This window comes from Microtus oregoni, unplaced genomic scaffold (assembly GCF_018167655.1).
Source record: "Microtus oregoni isolate MIOR12 unplaced genomic scaffold, Mior012 000055F_ref0000237, whole genome shotgun sequence".
Taxonomy (NCBI): domain Eukaryota; kingdom Metazoa; phylum Chordata; class Mammalia; order Rodentia; family Cricetidae; genus Microtus; species Microtus oregoni.
In genome coordinates, this window is record NW_024543831.1 from 10,609,306 (window position 1) to 10,632,225 (window position 22,920).

General features: G+C 39.1%; 1 protein-coding gene across 2 annotated transcripts in view; it reads right to left on the reverse strand.

Moving 5' to 3' along the window:
• Window positions 1-437: 437 nt before the first annotated feature.
• Window positions 438-22,920, reverse strand: part of Cul5 (cullin 5) — a 46,310-nt gene continuing 23,827 nt past the window's right edge. For both annotated transcript variants that reach the window (XM_041638501.1, XM_041638503.1), the window contains 12 exons: window positions 19,887-19,980; window positions 17,996-18,126; window positions 17,675-17,782; window positions 16,754-16,818; window positions 13,861-13,993; window positions 11,119-11,250; window positions 9,269-9,392; window positions 8,349-8,524; window positions 7,204-7,365; window positions 6,148-6,266; window positions 5,743-5,866; window positions 438-3,987 (listed from right to left, as the gene is read on the reverse strand). In XM_041638501.1, the coding sequence (XP_041494435.1) occupies window positions 3,793-3,987; window positions 5,743-5,866; window positions 6,148-6,266; window positions 7,204-7,365; window positions 8,349-8,524; window positions 9,269-9,392; window positions 11,119-11,250; window positions 13,861-13,993; window positions 16,754-16,818; window positions 17,675-17,782; window positions 17,996-18,126; window positions 19,887-19,980 (1,563 nt within the window). In that variant the 3' untranslated portion in view covers window positions 438-3,792. The remainder of the gene's footprint in view (window positions 3,988-5,742; window positions 5,867-6,147; window positions 6,267-7,203; window positions 7,366-8,348; window positions 8,525-9,268; window positions 9,393-11,118; window positions 11,251-13,860; window positions 13,994-16,753; window positions 16,819-17,674; window positions 17,783-17,995; window positions 18,127-19,886; window positions 19,981-22,920) is intronic.

Sequence of the window (22,920 nt, forward strand, 5' to 3'; positions counted from 1 at the left end):
GAATGAAACGTAATATTTAAGCTTACTTACTAATCCTGTTTTGACTCAGGTGAACCTTCTACTTCTCTGGGTAGAGAATCCACAAGTCACCCCTACTTCTTGACTCCCCTAATCTCAGTGAAGGTACTAGGTTTAGATTCTAGTCATTAGGAAGTCATGTATTCATCCACCCAACTCTCTTATTTCTGGTCTTTATAGTGGCTACAATTTATTATTATACCACAAAACCGAACTAAGCATCTTCACTGAGAGAAGTCTCACTGTTCTGCGCATGCCAGCCTTGAACCACCAGCTACCTCAACGTCCGAAGTAGTTAGATGACATAGGTGCATCACTGCACTCAGGGTTATGCCTGCTCTGCCGCTGGATACTGAGATTAAAGGCACACGAAACCTTAATTGTTGTAAAACTTCTTATAGTAGAACAACAAGATTTTCTGGATGAAAGCATTTATATTACACTTTTATTTTTGCAAGAAAATAAATTATACAACTTAAAAATAAAATCCAAATGTAAGCAGTTCAAAATATTTCAGCTTGCTGCATACAGAAGCTGCTCCGTGTAAAACTAGTGTCATCTCAGTATGTAGTGGTGCACATCCTGAACTGTACACATCGTGAGGATAAGCTAGACCTCAGGAACTCCAGACCACACGGAGTGTAGGTGACAGGAATGCTCTAATGTTTCTTTCAGGACTGTGACTTGGGAGAACTGGTGACAGCAGCCCAGTCATTCACATGAAAACAGAAGAGCCAGCTTGACTTCATGATAGCAAATCTTTCTGTAAACTAGCAAGTATTTCACCTAGACTGAATTTTAAAAATTTGCCCTTGGAGCAGGGCTAATGATATCATATTCAATTTAATGAACAGTAAAAATAAGAATGATAACATTTCATTTTTTGGAGACTTTAATATTTATGCACAAAGTAAGAGCAAGAGATTTAAATGAACAGGTTGATAAACTCAGGGACCCCCTCCAGTAATTGTAAAAACTGGGCGACTTCAGAATTTGAGGATCCTTATAAAATTGTTAGAACAACGATGGTCTAACATGTGTCTAACTGTGAGCGGAAAGTGTGTTCCACATTTTCCAGCATGTGAATCTGTTTCCTGTCTCCTTAATCTGGCCATGAGCTGGCATGAGGTTACCATTTATAGATGGAAGTACTCAAAACTCTGAGCCTGCTACACTATTCATTTAAAAATGGCTCTTTGGTGGTGGGAGAGGTGGGGTTTTTCTTCCCCTTACCTGTGCAATACTTGGCCCTGCTCAGACAGCAAGAGTAAAGTCTGCAGGGAGAAGAGAGAGGTCAGATAGGGAACAGTAAGGGTGATTCTGAACCTTCAGAAAACTCCTGGTTAAGATCTGTTTCAGAATTTTTAATTAGCAAATCTATTGATAAAACATTTAACAAAAATCTCAACAATGGTATAGGCAATAGGCACCTTGTCAACTAAACAGTTTTGATAAACACCAAAAAGTAGTTACACTTTTGTATATATATTTTAAAAAAAGAATGAAAACTTTTAAGTCTGTGGTATTTACTGCTGTTCATTTCCCCAAAATACAATTAGGACATAATTAACTATTAAAAAATTTATAAAATTTAATAAAAAACTTTGCTATGGATTTAGTGTTACCCACTTTGCATTAAGTTTGCCTTTATAAACCAAAACATCACAGCTCTCATTCTTAAATGACCAAAGCGATTAGAAATTTCAAAGATGTTCTAAGAAAAATTATGGTTTAAAATGACAAATCTTAAACATTAAGAAATGGCCTAAAATTTTTCCCTTGATTGTTTCCTCCTTTGGCATTCTGGTATTGGGACATGAAAATCTGCCAACACCAAACTATTAAATAGAAGGGCCACAGTCATTATAAAACTATCTCTTTGAACTCTGGATGCGCCGATGGTAGCTGCCATCCACGACGCGGAAGCAGCAGGCACTGAGCCGCTCTTCACACCTGCTCTAGCCACGGCTCCTCAGAGCAGCAGGGGAGACGGTAAGCACACGTGCACTTCCAACTTCCTATGAGTATCACAACAGACATTTGACGATAATTAGCATAACCTTAAATGTCTGACATAGATTCCTCTTCCTTCCAGGAAGGGGCCACAGCTGCTGAGGCTGCAGGCAGGTCCACAGCACACTGTGGTGATATAATACTGTACGCTTCTCAACACTCCAATTTCTGCTAGCTTCAAAACCATATTTCAAAATATTACTTAACATCAAAGGTTATAAAATAATTAGAAAACTTGAAACGTGCACCATAATGAGTAAAAATCCACACGGAGCCACTGTTCCTGATGGGGAATAATTCTCTCTTCAGTTGCTCAAGTCCTCAATTTCTAACTTCCCACTCACTGCACTATGAAGTCCTGAGTCACCGCTCCAGATTAACTGAGAGAAGCAAGGTAAGTGTTGCCCTCTGAACATTTTAAAAATGTTTATTTTTAAAATATATAAATATATATGTACATATTTGGCAAGGTTACTGCTCATGTTAAGACTAACAGCTCTGGCCAGGCGGTGGTAGCGCACGCCTTTAATCCCAGCACTCGGAAGGCAGAGACAGTGAGTTCAAGGCCAGCCTGGTCTACAGAGTGAGCTCCAGGACAGGCACCAAAGGTACAGAGAAACTGTCTCCAAAAAAAAAAAAAAAAACCCAAGACTAACAACTCTGAGTGCTTCTCTGGTCTCAGGCTTAATCTCGCCCTCTCTTCCTCATAGGTGCAGATAATAATTACTTTTTATCAGAGAATGCCTTTCCAGAAAACTGAGGTGGTAAATCCCTAATCACAACACTTTCAAAACACCAAATAATTTTGTTACAGATTTAGAAAGCAATTTTCTCACGGTTCTGTATCAGAGCATATTTCTGCAGTTTTCAATAAATTTAGACACAGCATAATAGATATTACGTGTATAAGGATTAAGTGTATTAGTAACACACTTAACATTTTTGCTTTGTGGTTCTGATTATGCAATCAATGACTTACCTATACTCATAAATTTAACAAATGAAGCAACATTCATTATAATCTTCATATTTTCAAACAAGCTCTCCAACCATACAAGACTTAGAAAGAAAACCCCAAATCCTTATCATTTAACAACAAACAACTAAAACAACAATCTCCTGCTTAATGACAATCAGGATTGTAAGATAGAAATATTTAATACCATTTTCTGGTCACCATTTAAATCCAGTTATCAAACTGCAAGCAGTGTTTAACAAACAACTTGATAATATTACATCTTCGTCTTCTCAAGTACACCTGCCCTTTCCCAACATGGTGTTGACAATTTCACTCTTTTCATCAAGAAGCTAAGAGTGCTACCTCTAGCTTTAATTGCATTAAAAAAAAAAGATTAAAAGCCTTTTTCAGTGCAATATCTGATATCCTTCCTTGTGCAAGTCTATTCCTTTGAAAAGGAAAAAGGGGGGAAAAGAAACAACAAGAACCCCACCCTCACCCTTCCAAAACATTACTTCTCCTGGTTGGTAAAACTGAACTGACTTTGAAGTTCACAATGGGCGCTCTCCATGAATGCAATCTTCTCCACGAAACAGCATGCTGTTAAAGAGTGTGCAACATGAAGGGAATGAATGCCGTCATGCTAACTAATGTGACTGGCAAAATACAGTCGTTTGTAAGGTAAGGCAGAGAGTTTAATATTTATGTAATCAAAGTCCAAATAAACCTTCTTCCAGCTCAAACTGGGACAGCTTTCTGTCCAGGTGCTCCAGGATCTGCGCGAACAGAGGCACAGTGCTCAGCTACGCCATGTATATGAACGTGTTGATGTCGGCCTCGTCCCTCCTGATGTACTTGTGCTCGATCAGCCATTCAATCTGCTCTTTGATCATTTTCTTCTGTGGTAAGAACATGTTTTTCAAAATTTCTACTAATTCAGTCTGCAGCTGAGCATTGCTAATTTTCTTCCTCATTTTCATTATTTGTATGATGGCTTCCTAAGAGAAAAATGAAAATGAAAGTACATTAATACATTAAACTTGTTTGAGTAAAGAAATCAGTAACTTTTCCTACATTATCTTCTAACACCAACCCAACTGCACAACTGGTAGGTAGGTACTCACTTGGATATTTACTATGATTTTTTTCATTACACTTATTACAAAGATTTGAAAAGTGAAGAGAGCCAATATTACCTATAATCTCTCTAACCATTTTTAAAGATTAAAATGTGTTTGGGTGTTTGTCTACATGGCTGAAGCCTGACAGGCTGGCGAAGGGCACTGGCTTCTCTGGAAGTGTAGTTACAGACGGTTGTGAACCACTATGTGGGAGATGCTGAGGAGACAGCTCACAGCTCAGAGGGTAAAGACACTTATTTGCTCCCAAGCATGATGACCTGAGATCCACCCCTGCTAGGGACCAACAAGGTGGAAAATTGAATCAATTTTTAAAAGTCGTGCTCTGACCTATATATGCACACACACAGAGAAATAAATGAACAAAATGAAAAACATCAAGAATCCCCTTAGATTCATTTGCCTCTAGTATTCAGGTATCCCTTTGTATAATAGATGTGAACCACGGGTGCGTGTCTTGAAAACTAGACTAAGAGAGTGCCATTAATGTTTACCACAGATTCTGTTTTCAGTTTTACTGATTTAATTACATGTTTTATATGTTTTAATGTTTCTAAGGGATCAACATTTTTCAAAGTAATATTTTATCAACATGTTCTTGGTGATTTTGAAACTACACAGAGCTCGACAATGACTGTTACCGACAAGGTGTGACCTACTGCAATTACCATTATCTTTTAGCTTTCCTTAGTCAACTAAAGCAACATAGAGTCTTAGTGCAGACTAGAATATTTCTATAAAGGAAATGTGAAGAGATATAGCTGGTTCTTTGTATCTATGAGTTCCATACTACAAATGAAAAATGTAATCATGAGCTAGTTGTGGTGACACATACCTTCAATCCCAATCTAAAAAAATCAAACAACTAAAGTGTAATTAGGCCTATGATAGCTGTGTTAGTATTAATCATACAAACCTAGACAACATTCCCTAAACATAGTATGGCGACTAGGAACACAGCATTTATACTGTATTAGGTGTTATGATGATCTAGGTTATATAAACTACATGGGAGAAGATGTGTAGGGCATATTCAACTACTACATGTTCAACTATATCTTTTTCATATTATATTGTATTAATTTCTCTTGCGGTCTATGTGTGTGGGTGTGCCATGTTTTTTGTTTTTGTTTTTTGCATGGAGGCCAGAGGACAACTTTCCCAAGAATTGGTTCTCTCCTTCTACCACAAGGGATGGAGCAAGCTGTCAGCTTGGTATCAAATATCTTTACCCACTGAGTGTCTCACCTTCCTAGTAATGAGTATGTTCAGAAATCATCATATTTTTACAACTTTAAGTTCTATAAATTGTAAGTTGCTGCTGAGATACATTAATTCAGTTACAATCAAAAGGAGACAAAACTAAAAGCCAAAGCATTACCCAAAGAATATATTAGAATTTACTGGAAGCCTCCAAACTTTAGGTGTATTTCTGGTAGCACTAAAGAATTAGATTAATTTTTAAATTCCAGTCAAATGCACATTAGCTCTCCTTTACAAATAAATAACTTATATGGTTATTAATTCAGGGGCTGAGGTTGAAAGAATATACCACCACACCTAACTTTTGAAAACAAATTTTCAAAGCTTTGAAACTTTTCTCCCTATACAAACCTGGGTTCTTAATATTCTTAGTTGAACTATCCCTTCATTTTCTTCTTCTCTCATTCTTTCTGTAGTGAGCTGCAAGCGTCCAATCAAATTTATTTTTCCCCTTTTCTGAACTTTTGCATTTTTTCTGCAAAAAATATGAAAGTGTTAAACATTTTATTACAGTACAATGTTAGAAGTTAGAATTATTCTAAAAATTAACATCCAGTGCAGCTTAAAGGGTTTAGTAACAATCACGACATAAATCTTTCCTTTAAGCAACCCCACCCAGGCTTGTTATGGGGGCTCAGGTATAATATTCAGTTAATGCTTTTAACATCACATAAGTCAAATGATTATTTTAATAAAATCAAAGCACTAAAATTCAGCATGGTACATTTATTTTAAATCAACCAACATGAACCTCACATTAGGCTGAATTCCTGGTTCACGGAGAAGAGGGTCCCTTCTGTGAAGTCTTTGGGGGAGTTGACTTGAGGTTCGTACAACAAAACTTGCCGTTTGAGCTTGGGAAAAGCTACTAAAGACTATGAGGAAAAAAATACAATTAGCATAGTAAGTTATAAGGAGTGCTAAGATCAACTCTACAACACAGGCAACAATGACTTCTAGACAAACCTGCAAGCCAAACTTTAACATAACAGCTTTATGTGCATGCAAAGTAAATGGATTATAAAAAGGAGAGAAAAGATTTGGTACTAGAATGTGATAAATGTTCTTTTACTACGTGTAGTGAGTCAAAAACTGGTCGGTCAATAGAACCCTGTCTGCGAGGGATATTTCCATTAGTTTATTCTAGAATTTGAATTATAGAGTAAGCATGAAATGCAATTATAATCAAGAAGAACTAAAACAAATCAACCAAAACGAAGTAACTCAATCTCTCCCTCTTTTCTTTCTCAGGTTCTTTTCTACTTTGGTAATTTTCTTTTCTTTCTTTCTTCCTTTCTTTTTAACGATAGATTCCTCAATATTGTGCATTTTTTTTAGTTGAAAGTCATATTCAGAGTGTTATGAATTAAAAAATTTACAGTGGAAAAAATAGAAAGCCGTGGGGTGGAGGCACATGCCTTTTAGTCCTAGCACTGGGAAGACAGAGTCAGGCTGAGTTCAAAGAGCATGTACTACAGTCAAAGCTACAAAGACAAACCCTGTCTCAAAAACCCCTAAATCACACCCCCCAAAAATTTTTTTTACAATGGCTTCAGTGGTAGAATGCATGCCTAATGTATGGAAGGCACTGAATCTAACTCTCAGCACCAAAATTCTAGTTACACGCCGGGTGGTGGTGGCGCACACCTTTAATCCCAGCACTTGGGAGGCAGAGGCAGGCGGATCTCTGTGAGTTCAAAGCCAAAACCAGAGAAACCCTGTCTCGAAAAACCAAAAAAAAAAAATTATAGTTACACAAGTGATTCACATATTCTCAACTATCTAACACGACAAACAGAAGATCAGACAAACCCATAAAGTCCTTCTGAGTTCAGCATCAGGGAGTTCCGTTGCAAGCTTTAAATTTTCAAAGCTTATCTTCTCTCTGGGCCTTTGGTTCCATGCAAACAACACAGCCAACTGAAATGTGGTTACTTCCAAATCATACTGACCTACTTCATTCTTAAATGTTATCTGTAACAGATAATGAGGCTTTAATAATAAGTAATTTCTTCATGAAGCTTGCTCCAGTATCTAGTAATATGTACATGACAGACTAGGGAAAAATAGGTTGCTAATTTTCTTCCAAGACCCATTCTTCCTTCCTAATAGTTAATAAATTTTAGAAGACCTCTAACCCATCTACCAGCTTCAATGAGGTCATGTGACTTCATTCTGTCCAATGTGTTTCAAGTAGAAACTGATAAAAATATCTACCTCCTCCTTTCCCTTCCTTTTTGCAGGCTGACAGAGTTAGGGATCAGATAAAATTCTACAGTAAAGGGCTCAAGAAATAGCTCAGTGGTTTAGAGCACTGGATGCCCTTTCAGGACACGGGTTCAATTCCCAACACCCACATGGTAACTCTCAACCACCTATAATGGGATCTGATGCCCTCTTCTATCTCACAGGCATACATGCAAATATCACTCATATGCATAAATAAATACTTAATACATAAATAAACCTTTTAAAAAATGATTCTATAGCCCAAGTCACTGAAACTTGAAAACTGTGTACCTAAAACTAGGGACAGAGCCACTATTTTTGTTCTTAACATTTTTTTTTGTCTTTTATCTTACAACAACATTTACTTTTACTAGGCGGTGGTGGCACAGGCCTTTAACCCCAGAGCACTAGGGAGGCAGAGGCTCTGAGTTCAAGGCCAGCCTGGTCTACAAGAGCTAGATCCAGGACAGGCTCCAAAACTACAAACAAACCCTGTCTTGAAAAAAAACAAAAAAAAATTACTATAATTTTGCAAATGTGTATGTTTTGCTTGTATACATGCCTACACGCCACACATGTGCAGTATCTGTAGAGGACAAAAGAGGGCATCAGCTCTCTGGGACTGGAGTTCCAGATAGTTGGGAGTCACTGGGAACTGAACCACTGAGCCATCCCTCCAGCCCTTAGATAACTCCTGCCAGCACCCAAATGATAGCCCATGTACTTACAATTCCATTTGACATGAGATGATGCCAATGTAATTTTCTACCACTATGATTTTTTTTATAAAATTCTTCTACCTCAGGTATCAAATCCTCCAGTTCAGTAGGAAGTGAGACAAAGACTTTCTCAGAGCTTCTAGACCAGGCACCAGCATTCAGAATCTTTATATTAACTGAATCAGCTGCAGGTAAGAAAATCAGAAATTATAAATAGTTGGACAAGTTAAAAAAAAAATTTGCTTTGGTTTTCAAAACAGTGTTTCTCTATATAACAGTCCCCACTATTCTGGAACTCACTTTGTAGACCAGGCTGGCCTCGAACTCATTTGAGATTCACCTGCCTATGCCTCCCAATGCTGGGGATTAAAGACAGGGGTCACCACAGCCAGGCTTAACAAGTAATTTTACAGAATAAAAACAAGGATGAAGCTTTTGTTAAAAGGGTCCTTTTTATATTTTGAGATAAGTATTCATAGACCATATTTTGATAAGCAGCTCTGAGATGGATTTTATAAAAATCTTTTGATATTTACTTTTTTCTTTCTTTTTTTAAAAAAGATTTATTTATTGTGTTCTGCCTGCATGTATGCCTGCACAGCAAAAGAGTGCACTAAATCTCATTATAGATGGTTGTGAGCCACCATGTGGGTGCTGGGAATTGAACTCAGGACCCTGAAAGAACAGCCAGTGCTCTTAATCTCTGAGCCATCTCTGCAGCTCTCCAGCCAGCCCTCCCTCCCTCCTTCTTTCCTTCCTTCCATTATTAATTTTTGTTTTTTTGTTTTTTTGAGACAGGGTTTTTCTGTGTAAAGCTTCCAAGTCTGTCCTGGAATCCACTCTGTAGACCAGGTTGGCCTTTAAATAACTGAAGAAGATACTCTTTTATTAAGCTTAAACACACACTTCCATTTAATTATAAATAATACCTGGTAATGCCAACTTATTATTTTTGTGCATTTCCTTAAAAGCTTGATTCAAGTCTTCAGATACTTTAATGTCCTGGAACATTCTGGCGAGCTTGTTCACATAATCTGCTGGCATACCAACTTCCTACAAAAACCAAAGACAGAAAGACAATAACCATATAATTTGACATAGCAATAGGAAAAAACTTATAATCTTTTTTTTCCTTCTTTTTTTCCAAATTACCACACTTGATAAATCTTTATATTTTTTCATATGCATTGGTGTTTTGCCTGAACATATGTCTGTGTGAGGGTCTTGAATCCTCTGGAACTGGAGTTAAAGCAGTTTTGAGCCGCCATGTGGGTGCTGGGAATTGAAACTGGGCTTTCTGGAGGAGCAGCTACTGCTCTTAACCACTGAGTCATCTCTCCGGCCACGGGGGAAAAAAACTTGTTTAGAAAAAAGAAAAATCTTGTTTATTATTTGAGGTTCTGGGGACTGAATCCAGGGCCTAATGCATGCTAAGCAAGTTCTCTAGTACTGAGCTTCATCCCTATGCTGTAATAAAACATTCTCTTCTCTTTATCAGAATATAATGTAATATCTATTACATTTGATTCTTAGAAAATAAACAGGATAGTTTTAGACAGTCTTTGCTTTGTAAAATTCCAGGATGCATGGATCTCAGTTACTGCAATGTGAACAAAATCAGCTCCCAACTCAGCTCAACTCTGGATGACACCTTTAACAGCTCAATCAGAAAAGCAGGACAAAGACTGACAGAAGGACATCAGTACAGCTGAGTCAGAGCATCCTAAGGGCCTAGACTTCATCAATAACCTAAAAAAGAAAACAAACCCAGAGGGTGGCTTTGATAGATTAGAGGATAATGATCCTCTAAGCCTCCATTTCTTGACACAAAGGCATGTATCACCACTCCCAGCCTTTCATAAAATCAGAGCGGCTGCAATTTTATTTATTTATTGGTTTTTTTTTCCCAAGGCAAAAAATAAGGGTTTCTCTATAGCTTTGGAGCCTGTCTTGTAACTAACTTTTGTAAACCAGGTGGGCCTCAAACTCACAGAGATCCACCTGCTTCTGCCTGCCAAGTGCTGGATTAAAGGTGTGCCTCATCACTGCCACGCTACACAGTGGCTGCAATTTATTTATAAATATTTCTATAGTTCCAAGTATCTAGTACCAAAGACATGTTAAGAGTTGGTCATTTCACCCTGGATACTGCTTAAATGAATTCAGTTAAAACGGAAAGAGTGAGAATGGAAGCTCAACAGCAAAAATAAAGCAGGCTTGGGCTGGAGAGATGGCTCAGAGGTTAAGAGCATTGTCTGCTCTTCCAAAGGTCCTGAGTTCAATTCCCAGCAACCACATGGTGGCTCACAACCATCTGTAATGGGGTCTGGTGCCCTCTTCTGGCCTGCAGGCATATACACTGACATAATTAATATAAATAAATATTTAAAAAAAAAAAGCAGGCTTAAAACTTCAGAAAAATCACCTTACTAGATCAATATTATATATTTGATCATATATTCTTATAAAATGAATCTAATTGATACTACTAGTGATACAAAAACACATTATTTTACTACACATGTGAATCATGTGCTATATATATATTAAAAAAAGACATTAAAAACAAAAACAAAACACCAAAAAAAAAAAAAAACTACTTTTAGGCAATTGAGATGGCCAATCAGGCAAAAGTGCTTTCAGAAGGACCTGATCATCTGATTCAATCCCTGGGACCCAAAGGTAGAAAGAGAAAGCAGACTCCTGCAAGCATATCCTTACCTCTGATGCCTGCTCCCCACCGCACCCCCAGAAAACGTGAAGAAATGGCTGTACTTACTCTTAGCCACTCCACCATGTTTTCTTCAATCTCACTATCAGCAGAGATGTCCAGTATGAGACGTCGGGTAAGATGAGCTTTGTGATACCTCATAAAGACATCCTTATTTTGTACATATTTAAGTACCAAGAGCTGAACAAAAGACAAAGTTATTTTAAATTCTTATGTTCTCAGCCATTTGTGTCATGTAGACCTTCCTGTATTCCCCAATAGCCAAGATGTGGAGATTTACAAAAACATAAACAGAGGCCTATTAATTCCTATAATACAAAGTTAACAAATTTGAAACTTTTTTTTTTTTTAAGACAAGACAGGTTCTCTATGTAGTCCTGATGTCCTGCAACTCAACTCACTCTGTAGACTAGGCTAGACTCAAACTCAGAGGTCCACCTGCTACAAGCCTGGCTGTATATTTCAGACTTTAACCAGTTAATCTTTTAGTTCCTACTACTAAGTTTTTCAGATTTTATATATGCATGATAAGAATACATTATGGGAAAACTCATCGTATTCTCTTCTTTTTTTTGTGATACCAATCATCTTTCTAGGCCTTTCTGTCTGATCCCACCTCTGCACTCCTGGGCAATCATTTCACTCACAAACAACGAGGAGGACCCCAACGACAAAACAACAACTAACTTTCCTATACTCTCACTTGTCCCCATGTATCTTAGGCTCTCACAAAAAGGAGTGAAAAAAAAGCTCCACTTGCTTTTTTGTTCTTTAACAGAAACCGACCTAATGCGCCAGGTGGTGGTGGCACATGCCTTTAATCCCAGTAAGAGGCAGAGACAGGCGGGGTATCTGTGGGTTCGAGGCCAGCCTGTCTACAGAGCGAGTTCCAGGACAGGTTCTAATGCTGCAGAGAAACCCTGTCTTTGGGGGAAAAAAAATCACCTACTAATGGGCTGGAGAGATGGCTCAGTGGTTAAGAGCATTGCCTGCTCTACCAAAGGTCCTGAGTTCAATTCCCGGCAACCACATGGTGGCTCACAACCATCTGTAAAGAGGTCTGGTGCCCTCTTCTGGCCTTCAGCCATACACACAAGACAGAATATTGTACACATAATAAATAAATAAATAAAATTAAAAAAAAAAATCACCTACTGCATCAAGACAGAGCCAGAAGTGTTAAAACTCCAGTACTCAGGAGACAAAGGCAGGCTGATAATGAGCTAAGGTAAACCACCTACATTAGAGAGAACCATTCTTAAAAAGCACAAGGCTGGAGAGCTAAATGGTATAGTGTCTGTCTAACACATACAGGCCCACCTGAATCTCCAACATCATACATCATGGGCAAGAGACCACACCTGGGAAAGGGTATGAACACACAATAAATGGTATTTTCAGGAAGCTATTGAACAAAAAATTTTAGGTACAACTAAATACCTTATGAAAGTGTAACACTGTAAAGCTTTTGTTTACAGATAAATACTTATTTCTTTGTGTTATATGCACATGTGTGCAATATGGAGGCCAGGTTGACATCTGGCACCTGGAACTTTCCACTATTTCTCTGTACTTTTCTAAAATTTATTTATTTTCTGTGTATGGGTGTTCCTGCATGTCCCACAGGCATACAGAGCCTGTGGAGGCCTGAAGAGGATATTAGATCTTTTAGAACTAGAGTTACAGACGGCTGAAAACTTGGTCCTCTGTAAGAACAGCCAGTGCTCCTTACTACTGAGCCATCTCTCCAGCCCCTCTTATTTTCTGGGACAGAGTTTCTCATGGACTCAACAAGGCTACTCAGAAGGCCTTAGAATCCACCTGTTTTATGCCGAATGCTTACCCCCAGTGCTAGGTTACTGTTGCTCATCTCCACAATCAGCTTTTGGCTTTAGTTGTATTTTATATTTACTTTATGTACATTGGTGTTCAGTGCTCTGGAAACTGGAGTCACAGACATCTGTGAGCTGCCATGTGGACGCTAGGAATTGGATCCAGGTCCTTTGGCAGAGCAGCCAATGCTCTTAATGACTAAGCCATCTCTCCAGCCCCTCAGCTTTTGGCTTTTTTACATGAGCGTTGAGGTTCCAAATTCAGGTCCTGCTTGCAGAGCATGCACTTCTAAATCCATTAAGCCAAAGTTAAGTTAGTTTATTTAAGAACATAAAATATAGCAAAATATCTATTTCTTCCTTCACAGGAGGACAATGCTGCCTTGGAAGGGAATCCTCATCCTCTCCTTACTGGCACTGCTAAAACTTCTAGAGAAACACACACATGCCCATTCCTGGATGGCATTCTAAAGACAGAAGCTGAAGAGGTTCCAAGCATTCCTATGTCTCATTTTAATCCTTCAAACATATGCTTTATGCCTTGGCTATAAGTATGCCCCAAAGCATGCCTGCTATATTTCTTTCCTAGTTAGACTTATTGAATGTGCTCAGGACTATATGCCTTACCTTGACGTGTTTTCCTAGATGAATTTATAAAGACCTCCATGTAACATCTCCATACTTTGTTGGAGTAGAACATTGATTTTGATACAACAGTTTCTCCTTACAGGAAATAAGTCTTAAATGATTTTAAAAAAATACTGATTAAAAACATCACTTCTGGGGCTGGAGAGATGGCTCAGAGGTTAAGAGCACTGACTTTTCTCCCAAAGGTCGAGTTCAATTGTTAGCAACCACATGGTGGCTCACAACCATCTATAGTAAAATATGGTGCCCTCTGCTGGCCTGCAGGCAAACATGCACTGTTTATATAACAACATAAAATATATATACTTACCACTTCTTTAAGTTTTGCTTCAATCTCTTCAGAGGTTAGTTTTTTGCTTAATGGTGTTTTCCTTAACAACATGTCACAGTAATTGGCGAGCAACTCAGGGCACTTCGATTCAGGCTGGGTTTTCAACCCCACTCTAAAAACACAAAAGCAGTTTTTTACTACAATATCATGATCAGCTGAGCATCTGATTCTAAAATGATTTTTCTTCATCTCCAAAGCACTGGTGATGAGCTGTCAATGGGCACCATGGAGACACAAACAACAGGACATATGTTAACAGTGGGTTCACCCTTTGGTCTGCAATGGGAAGAGCTGATCACTGATCAAAGTATAAACTGAGCTGATTCAACCTATACTGCCGTTATGCTAAGAATCAGTCTTCAACTGGTTTATCACTACATTTAAGAAGTGTCAGGTAGGTGGTGGTGGTGGCGCACCCCTTTAATTCCAGCACTTGGGAGGCAGGTGAAACTTAGTACAAGACCAGCCTGGTCTACAGAGAGAGCACCAGGACAGCTAGGGCTACACAGAGAAACCCTGTCACTCTAAGCTAGCACGACCACCAAAAGCTCTATTGCCCTATGGCAAACAAGATTTCTTGAAAAGCAGGGAAACTGAGACCCTGGAAGCTCCTTGATCTGTTTCTGTAGCTCTGTAGTATCAGAACTGCTCTCCCAGCATTTATCTGATTGTTTCAGCTCTTCTCAGCAGACACCTAGGCCTACCATCAAGCGCTTCATTCCTCCTCACAGATGAATGTCCTATATAATCTGGATGCTACTACAGGTTTACTCTATGTGGTAAATTAATATTGGTTGGCAATGTGATTTCACGGAGAAACATCTGTTAGTAAAGCACCTGCTGGATTTGTCTGTGAGACTGTTTCCAGTCTCTGGTATGAAGTCAGATAGTGAAGTCTCAGAGGCTGTTGTTAGGTGGCCTCACTGGACACAGTAGGGCAGCAGGCTGGGGTAGGCGTGGGTGTCCAGACAGCTGTCTCTTCCCTGGCCCACTCCTGGTAGTACCCCAATGTTTCCTCCTGTCTTGATGCAAGCTAATGTTATACCTCCCTGCCATGATGGACTGACAAAACACAATAAAGCCTTTTTCCTTTTGAATTACTTATTTTTTAAGATTTATTATTATTATTTTTTCTTACATTATGTTTGAGGCAGGCTCTATAAAGTCTAGATTGGCCTCAAACTCAAGATCCTGTACCCTCAGGAATTAAAGGAACAGACCACACACCAGCATTGCTATGAAATGCTAGTTTTTAGCTATGAACTGTAGTAGATTCTATCCAGTAACTGGCGAGACTTAGAACTACTAGATGTTGTGTCAAGATAGATTAGTTCAAATTCCAAGTTTCCATTTTTCTCTAATTTTTACTTAGTATAAACCAATTCACTTTACCAACAAGAAATAGTTTTGTTGTTATTGGTGTTTTGTTTTTCAAAACAGGTTTTAGCTGTGTATCCCTGGCTGTCCTGGAACTCACTCTGTTAGACCAGGCTGGCCCCCAACTCTCGGAGATCCGCCTGTCTCTTCCTCCCTAGTGCTGGGATTAAAGGCATATACCGCAACTGTCCTGTGATTTATTTTCTTTTTAAATTAAAATTAAAAATTTAAGTTAGTATAAAAAGTAATGGGTTTCTTTTACTTATTTAATTAATCTATTTATGTGTGCGGGTATGTGAAAATCAGAGAGAGAATTTGCAGAAGTCAACTCTCACCTATCATGTGGGCTTCGGGGATTGAACCCAGATTATCTGGCTTGGCAGCCAATATCTTCACCACTTTAGCCATCTGGCAGGCCACATACAGGCTTCACTCTGACAGATAGCCCACTCCCTATCTCTGCTCTGGCTGATCCCTCCCTTCTCTAGCTCGTTTCCAGGCTCCACATTCATGGTATATGCATTCTCTTACTACACCTGCCCACTTCTGAGTTGGAGGTCAAACCCAGGGCTATCTATTTGGTAGACATGCTTTACCAAGGAGATTCAAAATTCAAAATTCACATTAAAATTCATTTCCCCTTTTATATCATTATGATAAAACACTTTGGGTAACTAATAAAGGGAAAACAGGCAGAGATTCTAAAGACTCTGAACAAAATGTATTTCCAACATTCAAAACATTCAATTATTTTGGTAAAAGAGTTCTAATAGCAGCAGGTAGCAAATATTCTAAGAACAACAACAAAAACCAAACCGAGCAAGGAAAAACACGGAAGCACTTCAAGGCTGGAAACAAGGGTCTCTGTAGACAAACTTTCTTAAATTCAAAGAAAGCCAGGTGTGGTGGCCCAGGCCTTTAATCTTAGCGCTGGTAGAAGAATGAAGCTTTCTGTAACCAGGCCAGCCTGATCTACATAGTAAGTTCCAGGTCAACCAGGGTTACACAGTGAAAAAACAAATTCAAAAATTAAAAAGGTTATGGAGCTCAGAGGTGGTCCCGTGGTTAGGAGCAATGGCTGCTCTTCCAAAGGATTGATCGTGAGCTCACACATAGTGACTCACAAACAGCTGTAAATCTAAGGTCAAAGGATGTAGCTCAGTTGGTAGAGTATTTAGCACATAAAAAAGCCCTTGGTTAAATTCTCAGCATAGAACAAACTAGGCTAGGTGCCCTGAATCTGTAATCCTAGCACTCAGGAGAAGAGACAGAAATATTAGCAGTCTTTTAAGCTCCTCCTTGGCTACACAGGGGGTTTGAGAGCATCCTGGGACACAGACCTTTTCTCAATAACAAATAATACCAACAATTAGAACTTAAAAGCAAACCTAAGAAAAGCCTAAACTTACCAGGGAAACAAGGCACCTTGATCACCCAGCACCCCAGTAATGTGTCTCCCAAAGAATTATTTTTTAAAAAGAGTGTAGAAACTTACCCTTTCTGCTTCATAGGTAATTCAAGTTTAAATATGGTAGCATCATTAACAACTGCTTTGTATGCCTGTAAAAAGAACCCAATTTGAAATAGAATGACATTTAATATTTAAAATATACAAAGAAACAACTTAACATGAACCAGATGTTTACTCAGGTTTTGTGTGTGTGTGTGCTGGAATTGGATGAAGGCTGCAAAATTAAGTATATGCTCTTTTATTTTTACTAGTACATCCATCTAAATGACTCAGCACTTCTTTAAACTTTATCGCTACTGGGGTGGGGGTAGGCACAGACAGTTTATGTGTGCTGTGGTGGGAACTCTCTTCTACTTTTAAGAGTTCTAGAGAACACTCAGGCCCATTCCCAACAAATTATATGTTCTCCCATTTCACTGAGAATGCTTCCATGGAAAGCAAAGACAATCTGAAAGCCACTCCAGGAGCTCCAAGGCCAGAGGATGAAAGCATCAACTGTGTGCCACAGAGGGGCCCACAGGTAAAGGCAGCTACTGACCCTGATGCCCTCCCTCATTTTGAGAAAAACATCTCTGGGAAGTTGTCTGTTGACTTCTCTACTCAAATGTGGCTTGGCACGCACAACCTCACTCCCCCTCAAAATAAATAACTCTGTTTGGGATGAGGTATAGAGAACAGTGATGTAGAGCAGGGAAGGTCTTAAAAGGATGAATAAAAATTCAAATATCAGAAACCTTCAAGACAAAGGGGCAACACTCATGAAAAACTAAGGAGGGAGCAGCTCACTGCGTGAATCCCAGCTCAAAGTACCTGCAGCTTACTGGAAGGAACTGAATAATAAACTGCTGTAAGTGAGCTGCTGCCCACACTCCTAGTTCTCAGCTTAGCAACATGACACTGCTCGCTGCGTGCACTTTTACACAGAAGTCCTCAGAGAAACACTACCTTATCTCTTGCAGTAAGGAAACGAGGATCATCTTGAAAAGCTTCTTTGACAAGTTTGCTGAATCTATTAAACAGAGTAAGCAATTGCTCCACGTACTTCTCGGAGTCCTGGGAAAAAGGTTTTGCATTTCAGCTTTTAAAAGGGAAAATATATGAAACAACAAAGTACTATTCTAAAAGAGACTAAGGCTTTAAAATTGGGAAGATTTCTTTTCTTAAAAGTAAAACTGAAAAATATTTCAAATTACTGTTTTGCTGTTTCAACCACAACTTTAGACGTGATGTTGGATATACACGACTCCTGCCATCTAAGGAACTTACAGTAGTGATGGTCTCAGCAGCTGCCACCATGTCTGCTAGGCCAGCACTAATGATGTGCTCCTCCAAATCCTTCAACATTGGATCTATTCCATTAGGAACTTTGTCCATCAGCGAAAACATCAAATGTAACTCTGAAAAAAACCACAACACATTCACAGAATTACTTTATACATTAAATTAAATTTCTTTCTTGCCGTTTGTTTTATGCCGGGGTCACTAGGTAACCCTGGCTGTTATTATGTAGTGCGGGTTGCCCCTCAGACTCACAGAAAGCTGCCTACTGATGCCTCCCCATCTGTGCGGCACTACACGGAGCTATGGCTTCAGTAGCAAGATCCTGTAGAAATGCTACTTTGGAGTTTGAAATATACTATTGGGTATCCTGTGGCTATAATTTGTTTAAAAGAAAGTAATTTTCTTTTAAGAATCTAATTAAAAGCGATCTTTTATAGCCAAGGCAACCTGACTGGACCTCCAAAAAACGAAAAAAGATTTTTTTAAGAAAAACAAAATGATGCTGGGTGTAGAGGTAGACAGGACTGATATTTTATGGACACTCTAGGCTAAAGCAAGTTCTGGGGTAGCCTGAGGTACAAAGTAAGATCATATATCTTGAGGGAGAGAGAGAACACAAATTTACACATAAGACTACTATTCATAAAGCAAGTGTAATGTTAAAAGGACTAAAAACAAGAATTATATAATTTTGCATCAGTTAACCTAAAACTGTATAAAATTTATGAAGCACTGAACTGACATTCACACCGCCTTACTTTACAGTGCTGATCACAAAATGAACTGTTTGGACCAGTTTGGACCAGTATGGACCAGATGTAACTGGTCAAAGTCATTCTCAGCTGCATGGCAGTCCTGGCCTTGCCCAGATACATGGTATCCAGACTCAATGGGTTTTGAACTGAAGTGAGTTGAAATACATCCTTTAAGAGTGGCTACGCACTGGACTCCAGACACAGACACAGGACAATCTGAACAGTACACATAGAAATTTTAATGTGGTTTTGTTCAGGGTGGTAATGCTGAGTAATTATTTTCATCTTTATATATACCTGCTACTTCCCAAAACACAACGTAATTAAGAAAACGTTAATTTTTGTGTGGGGGAAAATAAAGAGATTTTTGGATTTGTGGGGTGGTTTTCTTGGGGGGGCGGAGGGTTCAAGACAGGGTTTCTCTGTGTATCCCTGGCTGTCCGGGAACTCACTCTGTAGACCAGGCTGGCCTTGAACTCAGAGATCTAAGATTAAAGGCACGTGCCACCACCTCTCAGCAGGATAAACATTGTTAACACAGTTTTATGCTATTAGAGTGCGTGCACACATGCATACATGCCTGAGTGAAACCTAAATACGTGAAAGTCAGATGACAACTTGTGGTAGTCAGTTCTTTCCTTCCATCATCTGGCTCTGGAGGCTGAACTCTGGTCATCAAGGCCCACTGAGCCATCTTTATTAGTTTCTAAGAATCCACCAAATTTCTACACAAAAGTCAAATACTCAGTTGCAGAGTGGGGGTAGGGGGTGAAACAGGGTTCCTCTGTGTAACAGTTCTGGCTGTCCTGGAACTCACTTTGTAGACCAGGCTGGCCTTGAATTCAGAGATCCACCTGCCTCTGCCTCCCAAATGCTAAGATTAAAGCCGTGTGCCTGGCAGCTCAGTTCTAGTCTATACTCCATTTCTACAACTTATACTAGCCTTTAAAAGCAGTTTACCTTAAAGGAAAAAGACAAAAGCCTCCCAAAACAAATAAGAGTTAGTACATTCAGGAGGAAATCCACCCCAGTCTCTAAGAACAACCCAACAGCAATTAATTAGGCGATTTGCTTAAGATACTCTCTTAAGAGGTTATGTCTGGACGTGAGATTTTACCTACTTTCAGTTTCATTTCGTTTGATCATGCCTTGGCATTCTGCTAAAATAGTCTCTTTAAATGAGGTCACCAGCGCATTTACACAGCACTCCATGAGCTGAAAAACAGCAAAAACAATTAACAGTTAATAATAACCTTTACAGAATACTTATATTGGTTCAACAGTAAGAAAAAGAAAGTACACTGAAAGTATACTTTACCTACCTTGATGCAGGTTTACTGTTAACATATGGATGAATAAATAAACCACACTAAAGTAAAACTATAGAACTGAGGTTCTCTTTAAAATATAATTCAAAAGAAATAAATAAATAAAACTAAAAAATATACAAAAATTCAAAAAAGGGTGAACTTTACCTAACTCCTACTAGCTGGTGAAATCTATTAGAATCCTGTAGGAATAAGCCCAGCCCCTTAGAGGGCGTGTTCGCCTCGGGCGAATGTTTACTTATAAATTGGGCTAGCGGGAGCCTGTGAGCCCCTTCTGCTGTCATGGTCTCCCCAGGAACGGTGGTTCTGTAAGTCTATTTCCCCATTAAAGCTGTATGTATTTTTATACAATCTGTCTGCATTCATTTACGCCGTTACAGAATCCTAATACTCCACATAATTCAAAAACTAGTAATACATTCTACAAACCACTGTGTAATGCCTGAGCACTAGGACAAGACACAGCTGGTGCCTATCCTGAAGAGGTAACTAATGAAGAGGTAGAGGAGGAGTTAAAGTAGTTATCTGCTAAGATGACTTCCGAATCATATTTTCCCCTGGGCTGGAGAGATGGCTCAACACTTGTTACTGTTGCTGAGGTCCTGGGTTCAAATCCCAACACCCACACAGGGGCTACAAAAGTCTGTGATTCTAATCCTAGAGTATCTGATACTTTCTTCTGGGATCTCAAACACTGTACACACATGGTACACACACAAACATACAGACAAAACACCCATACCAACTGCACAGAATTTTGTACCTATCTCAATGAAAGGAATCAGGTTGTTGAAGCAGTTTCTAGTCTGAAACATTCAAATGTTCCTAACAAGTACCGTTTATATACGTTGATGTACATGGGGGTTTTACTTGCATATACATCTGTGCACCACTCCCATGCCTGCTACACATGGAGTTCAGAAAAAGGCATCAGATCTTCTGGAACTGAAGGTAGTAAGCTGACATGTGAGTACTGGGAATTGAACTTGGTTCCTCTGGAAGAACAGTCAGAAGTCCTCCAGCCATATATATACGTATTAATACATATGTATACACACATATAGATTTATGTGGATACATAAAAATGTGGATATATATGCATGTGTGTATATATATATATACACACACACACACATGCATAAATATAGATAAAAAATTACTAACATGAATCCAAGAAAAAAATAAGCAAGACAAATTACAAAAAGAACAAAAATTCCTTACTGGACCAGAGTGACACTTGCTGAATATTACTAATTACTAATCAGATCTATCCATACATTCCAAGCTCGTCCTCGAACTTATGGTATAAAATAAAATATAGGCAAAGGAGGAAGGCGGATCTCTGTGAGTTTGAGGCCAGCCTGGTCTACAAAGAGATCTACCTACCTCTGACTTCCAAGTGCTGGATTAAATAAATGGTTCTAAATGAAGAGGTAAAGCATCAGTGATTTATTTAATGTGTAAGAATATTTTGCCTGAAGAAGTCAAGACTATGATGGGGACAACCAGTTTACCTGAACTAATGGGAGCTCACCAACTCCAGCCAGACAGGAAAGGAACAAGCATGGGTCCAAAGTAAACCTCTGAATGTGGGTGACAGTTGAATGGCCAGGACAGACTGTAGGGCCACTGGCAGTGGCACTAGGATTTATCCCTACTGCTTGTACTGGCTTGTTGGGAACCCATTCTCTTTGGATGGATACCTTGCTCAGCCTTGATATATAGGGAGGGCCTTGGATCTTCCCCAGAGCAATGTACCTTACCCTATCTGAGGAGTGGATGTGGAAGGAATGGGAGGAGGAGAGGGAGTGGGGACTAGAATTGACTTTTTAAAATGTCCTAAAAGAGTACATCCAGGTATGGTGTAGGAATTTTGGCTGATAGAGATCAAACCCAACATCTTTTCTTCTTTTGAGACAGGGTTTCTCTGAGTAGCCCTGCCTGTCCTGAAACTCACTCTGTAGACCCGGCTGGCCTCAAACTCACAAGGGATCCACCTACCTCTGCCTTCCAGCTGGGATTAAAGGCGTGCACCACCATGCTCAACTAACCCAGGGCCTTTAGCATACTGAAATACTGAAGGTTAAGGTGTATTTAATAATTTATGAATCACAGCGAATTTGACTATTTCACAGTTGTGTCTGTGTGTGTCTATGTATGTCTGTGACATAATGTGAAGATCAGAGGACAATTTTCAGAAGACAGCTCTTCTACCTTGCGGTATCTCTAGTGTCCCTTGTTTCTGTGTCCATGCACTGTACTCCAGGCTAGCTGGCCCTAAAGCTTCCCAGCCATTCTCCTGCCTGTATCCCATCATTGTCTTAGGAGTAGGGTAATTACAGAGGTGTCACACTGGACCTGGCATTTTACATGGATTTTGGAAAATGAACTCAGGTCAGGAGACTTTCATTTTCTGTCCTTTCATTGGCAATTTTATATTTTTCAAAGGTTTTAGATTTGGTTGTTCTATAACAGCACAACTCACCTGCATAGCAAGTACTGAACCCACTGAGACACCTCACCAGGCCATGAGGGATGACTGTGACCAAGGAATACCTGTTTAAAAATATACAATTGCCCTAACTTCTGAATAAGCCCAAGCCTAGCTATAAGTTTCTATTAAACAACCACTAAATTAGCTCAACTTCTTTGGAGCAAAATTACTTTAACTACTAAAATCCATATAGCCTTCTCCAAGAAAAAACAGGGTGAAAGATTCTACTCAGTGTGATGTTTGTTCCAAGAATAAAATTAGCATGACTATCACAAAATTGAAGAATTCAAAAAAGGTCATGAGTAAAATCCCACTGATCTTTAGATATACTTA